This window comes from Sinocyclocheilus rhinocerous, unplaced genomic scaffold (genome assembly GCF_001515625.1).
Source record: "Sinocyclocheilus rhinocerous isolate Xijiao unplaced genomic scaffold, SAMN03320098_v1.1 scaffold1475, whole genome shotgun sequence".
NCBI lineage: Eukaryota > Metazoa > Chordata > Actinopteri > Cypriniformes > Cyprinidae > Sinocyclocheilus > Sinocyclocheilus rhinocerous.
Window position 1 is genome coordinate 104,075 of NW_015657965.1, and position 20,202 is coordinate 124,276.

A 20,202-nucleotide genomic window follows, 5' to 3' on the forward strand; every position below is an offset into this window, starting at 1 on the left:
GATTTATTGAAATTGAACAGAGACAGAAAGCGTATTTACCAGCACTGAGCTGCCAAATAAACCAGCGACTGTCTTTTTTTAAGTGTTTTTCAGAGCATATAAACAAGCTCAAGCTCATTTCAAGCACGGAGGCAGAAGGTTTTTAAGATCACGAGCAACATAAAATCAGTCAAATGTGTCTAAAACTTTGACAGATATTGTAAGTTTGCAGAGATTTAAACTAGTTGTTATTATTGACGTGACTTGTTTTCAGAATCAGCTCAAAGAGAGAAAAACAATGTACTTACCATCAGATATAACTGGAATTACAGCTACAAAAATTAACATAAGTAACTCCATGTTCAGGTGAAGTTATGATCATCTCTCTGCATCGTCAAAGTGAAATCTGAAAGTGATCTGGTGCACAAAGACAATACAGTACAGGTTAATATTTAAACCTGTTTTATTTTCTTCCTTGTGACTGATAAAGAGTTCTGTAGAACAAAAGTTAATCCAGACAAACCAGTTCTGATTAAATGGAAAAACATCACTATGAAAAAATGAAAAGCATCCTCAATGGGTGTAGTCTCTGAAACTGCACGCAGGTCTGAACAGGAGCACTACATTAAAATTGTGTTTGGTGTATTTTAATAACACAACAATTCTTTACAGTTTAGTCTGATTTATCCTCAACATGAATAAGGGGCGGGGAGAAAAAGAAAGAAAAGGAAAAAGAAAGAAAGAAAAAAATAAACTATCGAGTTGCTGTGTAACCTGTTGATTCAGTTGAATGACTGTCAGGCCATTAAACATTGCAGGTTTTGTTGTTCTTGTTTTTTTAATGAGTATTTCCTCGTATGCTTCATAAGTTAAGTCTCCCAGCAGCTCATCGGTTAGGCCTATTTGTGTCTCATTGGACACATCTAAAGAAATGATGTTATTTGTTTAAACTTCAAAGCCAAATACAAGTTTGTAAACAACAAAACTTGTATATTGGGGTGACTGGGGCTAGTTGTCACACTTTTTACTCCAGTAAATATTTCTCAGAGTGAGTTTTTTCTTAAAAGCTAATTTCTGTGCACGTCTGATATACAAGTCAAATATAATTAAATAAATAATTTATACAACTAAACAAAATTATTTATTAATTAAGATTCATGTATGATGTTTGAATGATTGTCGTTTGCATTGTGAGTCCAAATGGCCTGTGAGCACAACAGTGTATTAAACTTCACTTCCCACAGTACTTCATCCCGTAGTCCATCATTAAAATGTCCAGAAAACCATACAGTTTTGAAGACCAGTGAGTTTAGTTCAGAAAAATGTTACAGTTTTTTTTTTAGGTGTATATTTTCAAAACTCTTTATACAAAAAAATCCAAACTGATCACACTTGTAACGTCGCGAGTCACTCCTGTTTCGAAAAATGTGCCAAAGCAATTGAGAAAAACTGTAGTATAAATCTAACAGCAATAGTCATGTTACTGCTTTAGCTTCATTACAATTCTTGTGTATTAACTCTGTATTAATTCACGTTAATTAGTACAGATAAAAATAAAAAACATGCATCTACTCCAAATGTTGAATTAAGAGAATGAATTAACAGAACAGTGAGTATAGTGATAAACCAGTTTGTGTGATTTCAGTGTCTGTGATTATAGAAGAAATGAGAAGAGTTCTGCTGGGGTCACAGCAGATGTTAAAGCCTCCTGTGGAAACACAATCTTTGGATGAAAGGTGTTCTCAGAGTCACCATCTTCATTGCATTTGTTTGAGAGGCATGATGGGATGGTGCTGACCTGTGAGGACAAGACGTGAGGAGACGCTTCCATCAGTCTTGTCCTGAACCTCATGCCCTGCTGCTAGTTTTCAAGTCTGGCACATTTACAGAGCAGGACAGAGATGCTCTCAAGCTCATTAACCTCATATTTGGTGAAGGTTCATCTGAGTATGTGATTGTTGTCTTCATGCACGAGGAGAAGGAGTATGTGAGCGTTAAAGACTCTGACACTGAATTGGTAAAGGTGAATTGGCTCTACTGCAGACCAGCAGACATCCACATTATCAACTACAGAGGAATGGAGAGCAATCACAAGGGCAGAAACTTTTGGAGAGCATCGAGAAGATGGTGGAGGAAAATGGAGGCCATCAACTGAAGATTCCTGAAGACCCAAGGCTGTTCTTGATGAAAGAAGACAGAGCTTGCCAAACAACATACAAGATACATACAGGTAAACCTTTACCTCCAGTGCACAAATATTTGTGAATTTAATTTATTATTATTATTTTGATGCAATAGAATAAACTGCTTTTATGATCTGTAGATTAAATAACTGCTTCCCAGCTCTCTCTCTTTCTCTGTTTTTTTTCTTTAATGTTGTCCGTTCAGGTTTTAGTAGACGGGCATGTAGCGTGAATCATAGTAAGTATGAAGTGCATATTAATTTTACAACACTCCTGATAACATTTATTAAAGACATAAAGATTATTTATTAATGCAATTATGCAATGCTGGATTTTGCCAACTAAACAAGAAAAAGAGAAAGTATGTCCATTTCTAGGTGATAAAGTGTAAATTGCCATTAACTTGCATCATTAAAACATTGTGACATAAAAACATGGCTCTACCTTCTTTTCTGTAAAATTCCCAAAACGTACCTACATGTAAATTGTGCTACAGTTTCCAGCTGAATTGAATATTAGTGGCAGTAAAACACCAGCAACTTTTATTCTGACTTTCATTATAATTTCCATGCATAATATTGATTAATGAAGATTTGTTTTAGTGCAGTGCCTTGTTCAATACTATGCTATTATCTTAAAACTCTTCACCATAGTGCAGGATTAGTAAACTAATGCATTTTGAGGTTTGTGTCACATAACCAGCTCGGCAGCTCCATATGTATGGCTTTTCTGACAAAGTAAACTTGCTCGGTAGTGCACCTGGTACAGCACTGCACTCAGGGTTGCCAGCATAGGCGGAGTTTAGGGGGGCTGGGCTCACACACACCCCTTGTATCCCTTTAAGTATTCTTAAAGGGGTCATATGATGCTATTTAATTTTTTCCTTTCTCTTTGGAGTGTTACAAGCTCTTGGTGTTCAATCACAAATGCAGACATGGTTATATGTTTACACGGCATGATGCAACGCAACGCGTAAAAAGACAGTATAAGTCATTATAATCCATAATGAGGAGAAACAATAATGTACAGTATGTGGAAAATAATGTGTTTTTTTAACTTTAAACCGCATAAACACATTTCATTAAACCAAAATAATGTCAAAATAATGTTCTTTTTAGCAGCATCATATGACCCCTTTAAAGTTAAAGGTTTATCATCTTGTTTTATGTCTTAACTTAATACTGAAAACAAAGAATAAAACACTAAAAATTAAAACTTAAGCATTTGAACACTTTATTTGAAATAAAATGTATGTTTTTACTCAACCATTTCAGAATGAACTATTTTTTTCATACACATTACACAATTCTACACAGGATTGATTAAAGCAAGCAAATTCAGATCCATCAAACCCAAAAATCAAAAAACAAAATATATTAAATTTTAATAAAATAAATTTTTCCATTTAAGTGGCGAAGGCATAATATACAAAAAAAAAAAAAAAAAAAGTGTTTCATTTTCAGGTACAATAGGTGGAAAGGCTGAAGGCTCTTTGGCCAGTTGTCGGTCATCATCTGTTTCAGACTCTGAAAGCTGAAGAAGGCCTTTTTCCTGGTCTTCCTCTTTCAATTTTAGAAAGCACAGCTCTTCCACTAAACCTCTGAAGACTTTTGGTTGTTGCAAAGCCATCCGACTGCAGTGCAGACAGGGGTCTTCTGCTATCTGTGGCTATCTGTGACAGGATGTCAAAAATGTCAAATGCTGACAGAGTCAAGAAGAGACTGTATATTTCTTGCTTTTATAATCTAAAAAGTACATTCCGGATAAACTTGATAGTAAAGTCAGCTGTATGTAATATGAGCATGTGCATTGCCTGGGCATTTTTGTATCATATCGCATGCAGTGTCTGTCCAAACAGTGACACTGATGCAGAAAATGTGCATATAAGCATGTTTACCTGGGGTTTAGTAATGTACAGTGTAAAACAGCAGCATATGAAAACCCAGGATTATTTGTCAACCCCAGGTAAATTATATTCTGTGTGAAACATGAAGCAAGATAAACCAGTATTGAGTTTACCTGGGGTTCACATACACCCAGTGTTAACTTTTTCATGTGTGAAAAGGACTCATGTTTTTCATTCTAATTAATTATAATAATCATAATAAAGAAATATGCAGAATATTATGCAAATGAACATCAATGAACAGCATAACATATCGCTGTTAGGTTGTGTGTTTTACTAAATTGTGCAGGCAAACTACAATTTGCCAAAAGACTACTATTAAATACCATTTCTTGCCACTGTATATTAACAAATAACTCACAAAGTTCATACTTTCTGAAGTGAATTGGAAGCTGCGCCATCTGGTCCTTTTAATAACACTGGGCAGTGGAAATTGTTGCAACAACTTTTTCCAAGTAAAGCTGAGTGTCTCTGAATCGTAATATGCCTGTATAAATAAAAAAATCTGCATAAAACATTGGTCAGCATCAGAAAATTTAACCATTGAAATAAAATACAGTGCCAAGTTAACAATCCATAAAGTGAGACGATCAAGTTCTAAAATATTAACAGACGTGATAACGCACTTCATCACATATAAAAAAAATAGACTAGAGAGAGACATGTTCTGTATAAACTGCTTATATAGGTGCTTTCTGACGCTTTGACGGAAAACAATGCATAGTTTTTTTTTTGCATAGCTTGTCCAAGGCTTTTCATTTGAAGTACGTTTTATTTTTATTGTATTAAAATAGAATTAGAATTCATTTAGATACTATTTATACACTTATTTGCTTAAAGTTGTCTTGTGTTTGATGCGAAAAAAAGCCAAAAGTTTAAGATTGTTTTAATCAGTTTGTACATAAAGAAATTATTATTATTAATAATTATTAACTCATTCATCACGCGAAAAGTCTTGTACCGGCAAATGACTTCTTCTCACCGGTGATTCCCGATGGTTTTAGAGGACAATTACTCCTCGTCGCCCCCTGTCGTTTCAAAGAATAGTACAACGGCGAACACGACAAGTATAAAAGCCTCGTCCGTTTGGGGAGGTGCACGCGCAGTCAGCGGAGGCTCGCAGAGCGGAGCCAGGAGAAAGTATAAATCCCGCTTAATGGCTTTTGATGGCTATTTATGGGCTATCGGCTCCAGTGGTGCAGATGGATAAGCGCTTGCCCTTGGCTTTTTGACGCGATCGACCCGGGTTCGATCCCGCCTTTGGGGAAGAAGTATGGGTCACCACTGATTGATGGATGTCTAAAACAGGCCAGAGGCCTGGCCCGCGTCTGAACTATGACGTGAAAATTGGCCCGAAGCCCGGCCCGAGGGGTGTAAAAAAGTCGGGGCCTGGGCTGAAATGCAGGGCTCAAGTTCGGCTATCAGAAATAAGTTTCTCAGTTATGAGGAGAATAAGAAACTGGCTCTGATCTAGCACACATAGAATGATTTGACTGAAAATTTATCAGAAGAGATGAAAGATAGTGGTCATCTATGCAATTTGGAAAAGAGGCGGCTTTTCTGCATTATGGTTTTTTTACTCTTTGTACAGCAGTTATTGTTCATTCTAAATGTATTTTTAATGTAGAATATATGTGTTACATAAGTACATGAAATGTAGAACATATAAAAAAATGGAGAATACAGAAAAAAAAATGGCTCATGGCTCGTCTGTCCCCCCACGCATAAAAGTGATGCTCCGCCTATGGTTGCCAGGTATGCATAACAATAATAGGCATTAATCCAACATCATAAAATGTAGCCACAGACACAGACAGTCATGTTTAGCTGTTTCAAAGAAAACGGAATGTAAGTTTGTAAACTTTTTTATTATTACTGTTTAATAATATTTTTCATTTTTAGAACCCATAATACAGAGGTTTCAACCAAAGTCAGAAAATCCCAGAAAACTAGTGCAATCAAAATGTTAGTATTACACAAAATTATATCAATTTACTTTGGAGTATTATTATTATTATTATTATTGTTGTTGATGTTGTTGTTATTTCTCACTGGCTTTATAAAGTTTGTGATTGCACATTTGTGTTTGTGATTCATGATTTGTCCTGATCAGGTTGTGAGTCTGTTAAAGAAGATTGATGAGATGATGTGGAATAATAACGCCAGTTTCTACAATGACAAAATGTTTCAGGAGCCCGAGAGAGCATTCAGACTCATGCAGATCAATAGAGAGAGAAGAGGAGGTCAGACAAGAGATGGAGGCAATTAAAGCCAAATATGAGATTGAAATAAAAAAAATTCAAGATGAACTAGAAGCGAAAAATGCAGGCAGATGATGGATGAGGCCATGAGGAGATACAAAGAGACCGCTGATATGCATGCTGCAGAACTCAAGAGAACTGAAGCCAGAAATGCTCAAAACATTAACAGCTGGGTGAAGGACCATGGAAAATCCTGTGTACTTCAATAACAAATGGTAAATGATTGATTTATAAGATTCTGTCAAATTAAAGTCAATATATAAAAACTGTTCTGTGCTGTTGAAAGGATCTTCCTAACCCTAGCAGGACATCTCATTCCATGAGCTTAACTTAAATAAATACATAAATAAATAAAAACAAATCAATCACTCTTTCTCTATGCTTTCAATATTTCTATTCCTCCCTGTTCAAGCTTACTATTCATGTTTATTGCCTCTTTGTGATGAGTGTAAATGTATATTTAAATAAGTTGGTTAATGTACTGACACAAAAATATAGTGTATTTTATACAAATAAAACTTACAAAAAAAAAAAAACAAAGTTTAAGGCTGATGTCTCTATTCATTTTCACAGAAGTAAAGCAGCAGATGTTATAAATAAAAACAGTTAACAATGTTATTGAATAGAATATATTACAACCGTTATTGCACGACATAGGCCTATTCTTATACACAGACAAAACAGTCGGAGATGCGTTTATGCTTTTTTTAATATATTTTATGCATTAGTAGTAAACTTCGCAAGTTCTCTTGTAAAATAAAATAATAAAACAACAACATGGAATAAACTGTGTACAGAAAGCGAGTAAAGCACTCTCAACATTAGGCTACTAAAAAGGTCAGTTTAATCTCGCAAAAACTACCGTTAATAAAAAATCTGACTACACTGCACAATTAATCTCTTACACTGCATCTTTGTTGTTTATGATGAATCCGGTGCTTGCACGTACACCGATCTTATTATTATTATTGCAGCTTAGATGTTCAACTAGCTGCAGCACTCCGACTTTGCCACAAGGAGCAGTGCGTACGCCTGCTCAGACCCTGACGTGACGGTAAGTACTTTTCCACGTCAAAGACCATTTTTATAAATATGAACGTTGCCGTGGATTTTAGCGTACGCACACTCTAAGATCAAATCTGTGCATACGCACATTTTATAAATGAGGCCCCTGAACTCTAGATCAGCACAACACACACATCAACTAAACTTTACTGAAGTGATCTTATAATATGATAATAATATGACTGAATCAGCAGCCACTGACCTTGAGTAATATTTAATTATTCAAACATTGTAGAAATGATGAGGATGATGATGATGCTGTTGTCTTTATTCTCTCAAGCTCCCAAATTAAACTCAAAGTAAATAACAGTACGTGTGTCATAATGCTTTTATAATGTGATAATGTCATAATAAAGGATCTGTTGTCTGAAGGTTTAACTATTCAGTCTCAGTGTTTCTGATTCATTTATGTGATTGAAATTTGCTTACAGCTAGAATGAGTTTTTAAAGCACAAATAAGCATCACATATATACAAAGTAAAAATGTTTTGACACACTAAAACACACCCTGCATATATTTACAGCTATTTACAAAAAAACAAAAAACAAAACAACAACAAACAAAATACAGAGCTCTCAGTGCAAAACCACTGATATTAACAGTGAATAACATCAGTGTAGAAACACATGAGATTCTGATCAAACATCAGTGAGTTATTGTTTGATTGTTTGGTGCTTTTCACAATCCACGTGTCGTCTCAAAGCAGCTTTGCAGGAGATTGTGCCTCAAGATCACTCTGTAATAATCTCTCTCATGTTTGAGACCGCACTGAATCAGGCTGATTCTGCTCCTGGTCTCCAGTATTCAGAGGACGCATCTCTTGTGTGTCTCCTGGGCTCTGGTTCTGCTGTGATCTTTTGACTCGTATAGATCTCACTTTGTTCTGCGTTTAGGACAAGACACGTCATTTAAACAAGTAACATCCTCATACTTTTGGATAACTATCTAGCATGAAGTAAAGTCTCCTGATGTTGCAGGTCAGTTTTACTCTCAAATCAATGCAGTTTTATGAATGACACTAACCTGACAAGACTTCAGACAGCTTGCGATCTCTGTGAGGTCAGAACAGAGAGAAAGACATTAGTGAATCTGTTTGAATCACATCGCTCTCAGAACTAGTCCTTCACTCAGACCTGCACGATGACTTATAGTTTTAATAACTGCTGTGTGGCAGCTTTGGTTTAAAGTGTTATGTTTAAATTGATCCGGTTGATCTATGCTCACACTTGAATCTCTCTGAATGACTGTAATGGTGACCGAGTGAGTGAATCTCAGTCTTAAGGGGCATTTTTAAGTGTTATGACAGAGTAAAGGGCAGGTTATTATTAGATTATTAGAGTGTGAGATGAATAAGGTAAGGTAAGAATCTCTCAGTTATTAAACACTCGCTGTCAAACAGCAGCTTCACAGCAAATCAACACAAACAGAGACACACAGCACTGAAGGAACAATCATTATATACTGAGAAATGTGAAGAAATGACAAGAAAACACACGAAGACATGCAGCTGATTTTGATGTAAATGTGATCTAATGGTTTGAAATGGTTTATACTCACTGGATCCTGAGAATCCAGAAATCAGCAGAGATGCAGCAAATAAACATTCAGAAGGAAAGACAATGAATCTCAGATCTGCCATCACACGATCACCGTTCACTGAAAAACACAGTTATTTTTAATATAATCACCACTGTATTGAGAAATTAATTCAGTCTTAACAGCTGATGAAAATTCATATTTTACTGTAGAATAACTGCTCCAGATAAATACAGGTGAATTCAGCTCATAATAATAATACATGTTTAAAGTAGATTCACCATGAACTTTCTTCAAAGTTAGTCTCCTCAAATGAAACCCTGTATATTAAAGAGTATGTTGTTCACTCACCTGTTTTGAGGATCAGTTCTGTTATTAATGCAGCAGAGTTCAGTAAAACTACACCGACTGATCCAAACACATACACCGCAACATAACGCTGGAAATCTGTCAATCAAGATTAAACATTTAATATGAGGTTCAGACAGATGCAACATGATAGTGATATTAATATCATACACAATCAATGAAACAATGCTTTATTTTAACTCATCAACATTTACTTAAATATTATTAGAGAAAATGAGGCCACATTAAAAGCTACATAAAACACATAGTCTTTGCTTGCTTGAATTATTTGATTTCTTACTAACAGTTTAATCTGATATGAATGATTTCAGTTATTAATTCTTCTACAGATTATCTGAGACTGACTGACTTTTTTCCTATGAAATATTTTAGCACTCATCATAAATTAGTTATCATTTGAAATCTTAAACACTCTCAATTCATCCTGTAAAACTGTTTTGTAATTGGACATTGTGTTACCATAGAAACAGCACTTTAAAACAAACCAGCAGGCATTTACAATATTTACTGCATTATTATTATTATTACTTTTTCTAAATCTTGACAAAACACATATCATTGCAACGGTCTGAGACTCAGGGTTCTGTATTTGGCCGCTGTTTTATGATAGAAGTGATATTGTGACAGAAAAGTATTCATTTGTGACAGGAGAATGCATCAAAACAATGTTCAATAGAGTGTGGGAGTTTGGCTATTTTTGGTACAGCGCCTGAATAAAATTACACAGAAAACTCCATTTTTGTTTTATCAACTTAACATTGAGAACACAACTGGGTCACCCTCGGCTTTGACTGCCCATCAGTTTTATAAAATATAGGCAATATTTTGCATAAAAAACTGAAATGTTTAGTGCTTTCACTTCAGCAATAATATCCTGAGTGTCTTCTTTAAAAAGCAGCCTGGTCTCATGTTTATACGTAGGTATTAATACGTAACATTTACAAGCACAAAACGTACACTTTTGTACGTTTTTATTAATGATAAAACGTACAATTTAGACGTATTTCAACGTTTAAAACGTACAAATCGCTACGTATTTTTAGCTAAAAAACGTAAAAATATTTACGTATCTTTTATATCAAGATATTCATATCAATGCATTTTTATCATTTTATCAATAAGCGATTTAGACCCCTTAACCTACCCTCAAACCTAAACCTACCCATTTTATAGCGAATATGCATTTTTATCATTTTATCAATAAGCGATTTAGATTTTTAGACCCCTTAACCTACCCCCAAACCTAAACCTACCCATTTTATAGCGAATATAAAAGGATATAAAACGCAAATGACCAAAATACGCAGGAAAATAACCATTTTAGTAACAATATAGCATCAAAATATTTTTGTAGTCGCTAATTCCACTCCTACCTATAAACCTAAACATTTCTGTACAGCATAAGAAAAACATGACAGACAGATGCCATTACAATCATTTATTTATTGCAAAAATGTCAAAAGCAGTACCAAAATTCAATATTCATAAGGATTCATTTTTAGGTGTCGTCAATACTCAATTTTGTACGTTTTAGTGCCTGTAAAAACGTAAGTAAATGTACTTTTATAGAACCACATTTTACGTAAAATAAATACGAATTATCATGAGATCACGTTGTAAAAAGAGACCAATCTTCGGACTGTACTCTTAAACATTCATGAATTAAAACCATTTCAGAGTTCAGAGCACTTTCTCAAAAGAGGATCGCCAGTAACAGGTTCAAGTTTAGTGTTTATCACTGATTCATATTGATTTATATTAATGAGATGAATCAATGTAACCGATCCCACTGTGTGTGACAGCCGTTTCCATCATTCACAACTTTATTCATTTATTTAGTCTTTTCTGAACACACACAGACCTGCTTAATATTGCTGGTCCTGCGCTGTTTAATATTGTGAAGCGCATGAACCCAAAGTGATGCAGAACAACATCACACAGAGAAGATGATCAAAGTAGATGATCGATACTGTACCTCGAGACAAGCTGAGAAAAGAGTAAGCAGCATCTGTGAAGAACATAACTGTCCAGAGTATCTGCAGAAACACCATCACACAGCCCCATCCGATCGGATCTGTAACACAATCAAATACAGTCACATTCTTCATCTTCATCTTCATCACACAGAGCAGCTGTAGATCAGAGAGTGAACCAGACACAACACAGATCAGATTCAGATCTCCATAAACACTACAGCATCCTGATCATGTGATCAAGCCTCTGAGACACCGCTCTGTTAACAAGTTCACATCAAAACACAGATATTACTGCACCTGTCTGATTGTCCAGAGTCAATATGTAGAGGCCGATCATCACTGCATTCGTCACTAATGTGAAGATTAACATCACTGTCCTCACGACTGAATATGATACTGAAAAACACGAGAGTGTGAGAATAACACTTTCATTCTGACAGAAACAGAACTGACTGAATAAAGAGAGACAGAGACGCCATGATTCAAATCACTGAAGAATCAAATCCTTCACTTCTGCTGGAGATTACACTCAAATCATCAGAGACACACACAGAGAGAGAGAGAGATTCAGAAATCAGTCATGAATACACTGACAGACTTTAATGTTTGGTCAAATCAGGGACAAAGACAACACAAACACAATCAACAACATGACACATTCATCCAAACTTGATAGATGATTTGACTTTGAGACTTTATTTCGAAGATGTGAAATAAATACAATAAAAGCTAATAAACAATACAACACAATACAAAACTATATTAACTTATACATGTCCGAAAAGGAGTAGGAAGAAGCATAAACTTATTTAATCCTACCCCTTCTCCACTCTGCATCGATAATAATAATCATAATTTATAATAATAAAAAAAACTATTATTTATAAATAATAATTTACAGTTTAATGCAGAATGTCACGGAATTTGTCAAAGTTTGGATGAATTAATGAAAAGTGATGTGGACTAGTATCTGTGACTATTAAGCCGCAAAAAGACTATTTAAAAATGAATCCTGCATTTATGCATGTCTCTGTGTAAATAAATGGCTCTGAGAGCAGAAAAAAAAAAATATGTGTATGTATATATATATATATATAAATAGCATCATATCATATACACACAGAAATTTAAAGGTATTCACAGCAACCCATCAAAATAAAAGTTTGGTTTAACTTGAAGAAGACATTGTGGCAGAAATATATAACTATAATTCAGTAGAATGTAAGTAATACTGCTACTACTACTGTTGAAAAATTAATAAAACGTTATTTTTTAAGGAATAATTACACAATATTTCTTCCATGTTTTAATTTTAATAGTAAATCTCCTTTATTTGCCCAAAAAAGTAACATTTGTTTAATTTTCATTAATTAAAAGATAAATAAAATTAATGTTTTGTCCCTTTATTTGATAACCAGAAAAATTTAAATACACAACACAGAATTCCTCATAAGGCTATTGTTGTTATGCTTTCAAATAATTAGACATGCTAAAACACAGAATTTGGTAACAATAAAACATAAGGTAAAGAAAATAAAACATTTCATAGGGCTCTAAACATGTACTTTTTGTTAAACTTTTAATAAACTGATGTTAAATTGTATTGTTTTCATGATTTTAATTAATTAGATATACGTAATTAATCCAGAAAAATTAAAACAAAAACAAAAAAACAGAATTTGGTAAAAAATAAAACATTTCATAGGGCCCCCCAAAAACTATTTTAACCCTGTAAAGCCTGAATGTTTTGTATCACATTTTGTACGAATGTTTTGGCTTTTATGGCTCATATAGTGAGAATATGAAGCTCAATGTACAGTTTTTTCACACATTTCTCAACACTAAAGTCACTTTTTCAAAACTCTTCACACAGTTCTCCTAACCATCTTTTAACTTGACACAGCAGTTCATTTCATATTCAAAATGCACTAAAACGACCAAAACACGTCATTAATGTCTCAAATCAACTCATTCTTTCATAACACTAGCAAAGGTTTTCACCAAACAAACACACAATGACCTCACAAACACTAACAACAGGTTGCATTAGACAATGTTTTCTTCTGTAAAGTTTCTTTAGAAAACAAGAGTAATACTCTCTACTGTTTATAGTTCACTGCAGTATATGTTACACATGTTTGCATTACAGTACAAAATTATTCCTAATTTTTCCCCTTTTGTGTAGATGGTAATGAAAGTGCAAGACTAACACTTGTGAAGATGTTCAGCTACATGCAGCTGCTTTGATTGTATTTGATTTTCTGCATTCAGAATATTTGTCTATATGATATTACTGTAGAAATGTTGCACATTTCTGTCTTATTCATTTCTGTTCTGTGCTAGGTTTTAAGCTCACGTTTAACAGTTTTGAAAACAGTATGCAAGCATGTGCAAATTGGCTTGTATAGTACATCAAGTTTTGCTGGTGTTTGTGTCGAAGTGAGAAAAGAATTCATGTAATTTAACAGATGTCGTCAATGAATGCATTTTGTGCCAAAGCAATGATAAATGATCCAGAGTTTAGCCCACAGACACTGATGTTGTGCTCACTGTGTGAAGAGTTTTAAAAAAAGTGACCCAAGTATTGAGAAATGTGTCTTAGCGATCATAAAAAAACTGTAATTCAGAGACTCAATCTGTATTTGCTGCAGATGCTGATATTTCTATGATGGAATTCTGATGCTTGTAATGTAAATCAATGAGATCTTTATAACAGCATTCCTGAAGATCATGTGACACTGAAGACTGGAGTAATGGTGCTGAAAATTCAGCTTTACATCACAGGAATAAATTACAGTTTAACTGAGATTCACAGAGAAAACAGCTATTTTAAATTGTAATACTATTTCACAATTTTTACTGCATTTTTGATCAAATAAATGCAGTCTTGTGCAGAACAGACTTCTTTCAAAAACACTAAACATTCCCGGTGAGCCCAAGCTTCTGTATGTAGTTCAGATGAAGACAGATTTCAGCAGAAACTTGATATATTTGAGAACATTAGTAGCACAGAGCCATGAACGCTGACAGCGTCTATAATGTCTCCATGTTTCTAGATGAATATGTCTCTTTGTAAATTCTGGATCAGTTCTAGATTCAGCTCACATGAATATTCCTCAGTTCTGAGTATTTCTGGATTATTTTGCTGCTGTTGTAAAGGCAGAGTTCAGCTCATCACATCACTCCAAACCCTTCGTTTAAGACTGACGTTTGCATTCTTGAACGAGGAGGATGACATGTTTCTGAAGGACTGCTGCTGTTCTTTATGTCTGAGGAGCAGTTACTGAACTCATAATATTGTTACTGTATGAACTTCGAGTAATTAAGCAGAAGAAAATGTCTATATTTACATGCGAATGAGTCATCTGACAGGGTTTTTTATTTATAATTACTGTAGCAAATGAAGATTTTCAACCTGAAAATGAAACATTTTTTTCTTTTTCTCTTTTAATTCTTTCTTTTTCATTATTTCATTCATTGTTTTTTCCCCTTCATTTCATTTCATTTTCTTTTTTTTATTGTTTTCTTACTTTTTGCACTTCATGCAATTATTTTTTCTTCATTTTCTTTCACGTCTTTTCTCCTTTCTTTTGAATTGTTTTTCTTTTATTTATTTTCTTTATTGTTTCTTTTTTTCTTTTTTTACTTTTTTTCTTTAATTTTTTTATAGTTTTTTTTTCTTTTACATATTTTTATTCTCCATTTCTTTAAAATTGTTTTTTTTTTCATTTATTTTCTTTTTTTTTTTCATTTTCATTTTTCGTTTTATATTTTTTTCATTTCTTTTTTTGTTTCATTTCCTTCTTTTATTCATTCATTGTTTGTTTTTTCTTTTAAATACATTCCAGTGTTTCACATTGCATGTGTAATGCACTACATTGAATGTCAGTAGCATGTCATTTTTAGTTGATCATTTACATGAATCCCCCTCATTAGTTGTTAGAGTTATTAATATTAATAATTATTTTTGATGTAGAAAAGCATTGATGGATTTTAATGATTTTTAATCTTAATTTTTATCTTATTTTCTGTCTATGGGATTTTAATGATTTTTAATCTTCAGTTTCATCTTATTTTCTGTCGGTGGCATTTTAAATGATTTTTAATCTTCATTTTCATCTTATTTTCTGTCTATAAGATTTGAATGATTTGTAATCTTCAGTTGTATCTTGTGTTTTGTCTATGGGACTGAGCTCTGAATGCATCAGTGAATCAGGTCATTATATGAAACACAGCTCAATAAAGGAACCGAACTAGAAACCGGATGTGCTGTGATTTTTAAATACTCAGTGAAGCTGTTAACACTGTAAACCGGCTGCAGCTCACAAACAGATGCACAGATGATGTTGTAAATGCATCCCATGCAAAATAAAACAAGTCCTGAAGTCACATGATTCAGTAAGTGTAATCTGATTTGAGGAATCACTTTGTTTCTGTGAATAAGTCATCATCATATGACTGTGTTTCTGCAAACACTGATGATTAATATCACAGAGACACTGATGATTAATATCACATAGACACTGATGATTAATATCACAGAGACACTGATGCAGTTCAACAGAGATCAGATCACGATTCAGCAGATACTTACAGTTGAGCCCATCACTGGAATAGCATTTATAAAGCCATCTGTCATTTGTCATCATCATCAGTAACACTGGTAAAATGACAATCATGATCAACCCTAAACACAGGAGAGGAATTATATTAATGCTGGATATTATAGTTCATCAGCAGGTTCACAGCAGATTACAGTAAATCATAACGAACATCAGTCTCAGTCAATAATGAGAGTTATAATGTGACACTAGAGAAGAATTAAAATGTTCAAATGTCAACAAAATGAACACAAATGAACCACAATCATTATGAATATGAACTCACCTGCTTCACCACCGGCTCCAAAAGTGTAGAAGAGGAGGATGAATTGTAAAGTAGGCAGAATTTGAAAGGTCATATCAGCCACAATATCAAAGATTTTAACTATCCGGCCACTTTTCTTCCCAACCTCTGTAACTAAAACTAGAAGAAACAGTTTTGATCATTATGATCTGATTCGATTATTTGATAGAAGTTGTGAGCCATTAAAATGGCAGAATTTAAAACAACAACAAACAATAAAATCAACAACAGAAACAGATGAACTGAACGGAATTAATTAACACGACTGTGTTTCTAATTAAAAAAACTGCATTATGATATTATAAGTAAAAGACCACTATGTACTATTTCTATTAATACTCTAAACTGTCAGATCTGAACATTAAAATCTGTTTGTACATCATTATCGAAATCTAATGTGTATTGCATATAGATTATTACATTACAGTTTTTCTCAGTTGCTTTGACACTTTTCTTCAAAGTAATGTAATTGGTCTCAAAACTATTAACAGAGCTATCTAAACACACTCTTCACACACACTCCAGCAAAAAGAAGCGCTGCATTGTTTCTATTAATGTACTTATTAAAAGTAAATACTGACGTCAACAGATGTCTTCTCTATTGAATTAACCACAAATGTTCAGCTATAGATGCACAAATACATTAACAAAAACACGTTTTTTTGTCAAATTCTTCAGGAGGGAGATTTATATACTGTTCGGTGGAATTTTGTCATACTTTTAAACTTTGCCAAACTGCTTTAGTTCAGCCAAATACACGTTCACAGCTCTGTATATATACAGTATGCAATGATCCACTGCTCTTCTTCCATTCAAAATGAGCTTGAATGTTGTCAAACTTCAATTCTGAAAAATGCTTGGACGTCTAAAGAACTGAAGTTGTCCCAGGAGGACTGCAAACCTGCACTATCAACAGTACAATAATTATGAATATAGAAGTGGATTGAGTTAGTAACTCTTCAGATCTGCCCACTCCACCACCTTTCACACTTACACCTTTCTTTTCACATATTCTTGCATACTCTTATTCTTTTCATGCTCTTTGTATACTTTCCCTTTTTATAGTTAAAGCAGTCGTGTTAAACGTGTGAACAATTAGGAAAACGGCATTTTCTGATATTTTAAAGATTTAATTGCCTGTATTAACTGTTATGAGAACATCAGAGCATTTTGTGCAGTGTTTTGAGAAAATGATTCACGTGATTTGTGATTTGTATGAAATGATTGAAAACGTACAATCTGTTTAGGATGATTACAAGTGTTTGGAGAAATGTGTCAAATAGACTGTAAAGTGATGAAGGACGTTCAGTTTCATCTCATTCACTCAGTGTGTCTCTGGTACCTGATGACTGACAGGAATGAATCACGCAGAAATACTTACGGTAAATGATTTTGCAGAGGCAGCACACAAACACTATTGCAAACAGCACTATTACCACGGCTCTGTCAAACGCATCATAATTCAGAAGTTTTTGCCAAGCACTTGTAAAAAGAGCTGGAAGAAAGGAAGAGATAAAAAAGAAACTAGTATTATCAAATATACACACAGCCGGAATATAAACACAGGTAAGAAGCACGACAAACACTCCTGTCATGAATGAAACTGAGGTTTTTAATGTAAATCATCTTGCAGTATTGTATTTCACTGACAGCCTGTGATAATCTGAGGTTCAGCGTTTTGTTTTCAGTGTGTTCCTGATACTGACCCCGTGACCTTTGTGCTGCTCATATGACGTGTGTCATGACCACAAAACATGCTAAGAAAGAATTTAGTGGTAGTTTTAGTTTTAAACTCCGTTGAGTTTGTTAACGTAAACTGATATTTAAGTGTAACAATGCAGATTTCGTTCATAATGAGCTGTAGATCAGTGTATTTAATAAGATCATAAAAGTGTTTCAGTCCTATAAACATACAGAGATTCACTGAACACACGTACTAACACAAATCATGCTTCATGTATGAGCTACTTAATGTTTCTGCATATGTTATGCAGAATATTCAGAATATTACAATCAGATTCTGACAAGCACAGTTTTTGTTTATTTCTGTTAATGTGCACTTTAATGTGTTCATGATAATGATAATTGTTTACCTGAATAAACAACAAGTGAGAGAACTAAATATTCTGCCACGTAACTGTATTTCAAAATCAATGATTTGATTTTGCCTGTAAAACAGAAAATATTTAATGATTACAATCACAATATCATTCACAACATCAACAAACTGAAACAAAATGCCACTAATACACAATTTAATGAAAGTTTTAATCAATTCTCTTTTGGTAAATCACACAAAGATTAAATGATGTCTGAACATCTGGGTATATAGTTCACTTTCTGATCACTAAAACACAGATCACATGAATCATACCTGTAAAATTACTAATATACGGAGCTGCCCAGAGCAACAAGAGAGGTCTCAGAAAATAAAGAGCACAACAAGATACTGTCTCGCTCAGAGAGCCTGAAACAAAACAAAAATATATATAATAACGTATCTGCACTAACAAAACACTAATATGTTACTGACATATTATAATGCATTGATAAGCAATCAGTAGTGAAACACTGACCTTCAGAAACACCCCAGAGGACAAAAGCAAGAAACATCAGAACATTTGGACAGAAGACTAGAGCCACCTGAAGACGGAAGACTAGATCTAGAGAGAAAAACAAAACAAAAGAACTCACACTCAGTCACATGGTAAATTATTCTTTTATTAAATATTCGTCCCACTGGTAACACTTTAGTATAGGGACTAATACTCACTGTTAACTAGTTGCTTATTAGCATGCCTATTAGTAGCATATTGGCTGTTTATTAGTACTTATAAAGCAAATATTAATGTTTTATTCTGCATGAACATATGGTAAATCTCTTAATCCTGCCCAATACCTAATCTTAACAACTACCTTACTAACTATTAATAAGCAGCAAATTAGCAGTTAATAATAAGAATTGGTCCCCAAATTAAACTGTGACCGTCCCACTTTATATTAAGTGTCTTAACACTCGTGCGCTGTTCAGGGTCATTTAAGACCCAAATGATGTTTGCTAAAAAAAAAAAAAAACTTCCCTTCATCCAAATGACATGAAACTTCATGACTTTGTCAACACTTACTAGCTCTGCAAAAAAATACAATAATAATAAATAAAAAAACAAAACAATTAGGATGATATCTGGTTGCATGTTACTGTAAAAAACTAAATTGCACTCAGGATGTTCGGGGTGTCTGGAGACCCCACATTTAAATGCATGGGAAAACAATAAAATAGATTCCTTTTCTTTTTAAATTGTCAAATAACATCACTACATAATCCACAAGCAGAACACAAAATACACAGAAATTAAGAGTCAACCCTTGCACACATTCATAATGCAGAACGCTCGCACTCACATGCACACACACACACACACACACACACACACACACACACACCACCCTCCAAAAAAATCAATCTTAGAAACCAATGGGAGACTATAAAATATTGCTTTCTGCTACATAATTTGTCCAAAAAGTCAGTTACAATGCAGAAAAAAAAAAAAAAAAACTGAAGGGGTGATACCACATCACAGGGAAAAACACATACAACCCCCAACCCACCCTCCAGAGCCCCCCAAACCCACATAATTACTCATAAGAAATGAAAAGTGACACGATACTGTGAAGTGGCTGTCTCTTACATAATTTGTCAAAAAAAAAACAGCTACGATGCAGAACACACACAGAAATGGAGTGACACCACAACACATCCATGATGGAGACGAAATGCATACACACACACACACACACACACACACACATACACATATACACACTTATTCACACATATAAAACCATGTTCAGGTTTGACTGTAATAATGTGCCATAATTGCATAAACATACAGTGTAATAATGTCATAAATGATACTTCAGTACAAAAAATGTTAAACTTTGATAGTCATTTTATATTGTTATAATAATGATTTTATAATGTCTTAACAAAGATCTAAAAAAAAAAAAAAACTTGTGAAAA

At 33.9% G+C, this 20,202-nt stretch overlaps 1 protein-coding gene across 1 annotated transcript in view; it reads right to left on the bottom strand.

The window, feature by feature from the left end:
- Positions 1–8,001: 8,001 nt before the first annotated feature.
- LOC107721799 (uncharacterized) overlaps positions 8,002–20,202 on the bottom strand; it is a 35,334-nt gene continuing 23,133 nt past the window's right edge. Inside the window, exons 9-20 of the mRNA XM_016529965.1 lie at positions 18,758–18,844; positions 18,556–18,648; positions 18,275–18,349; positions 17,563–17,676; positions 16,164–16,301; positions 15,871–15,963; positions 11,574–11,672; positions 11,276–11,374; positions 9,283–9,378; positions 8,953–9,051; positions 8,419–8,447; positions 8,002–8,278 (exon numbers count right to left, since the gene is read on the bottom strand). Of these exons, the coding sequence (XP_016385451.1) occupies positions 8,147–8,278; positions 8,419–8,447; positions 8,953–9,051; positions 9,283–9,378; positions 11,276–11,374; positions 11,574–11,672; positions 15,871–15,963; positions 16,164–16,301; positions 17,563–17,676; positions 18,275–18,349; positions 18,556–18,648; positions 18,758–18,844 (1,154 nt within the window). The 3' untranslated portion in view covers positions 8,002–8,146. The remainder of the gene's footprint in view (positions 8,279–8,418; positions 8,448–8,952; positions 9,052–9,282; positions 9,379–11,275; positions 11,375–11,573; positions 11,673–15,870; positions 15,964–16,163; positions 16,302–17,562; positions 17,677–18,274; positions 18,350–18,555; positions 18,649–18,757; positions 18,845–20,202) is intronic.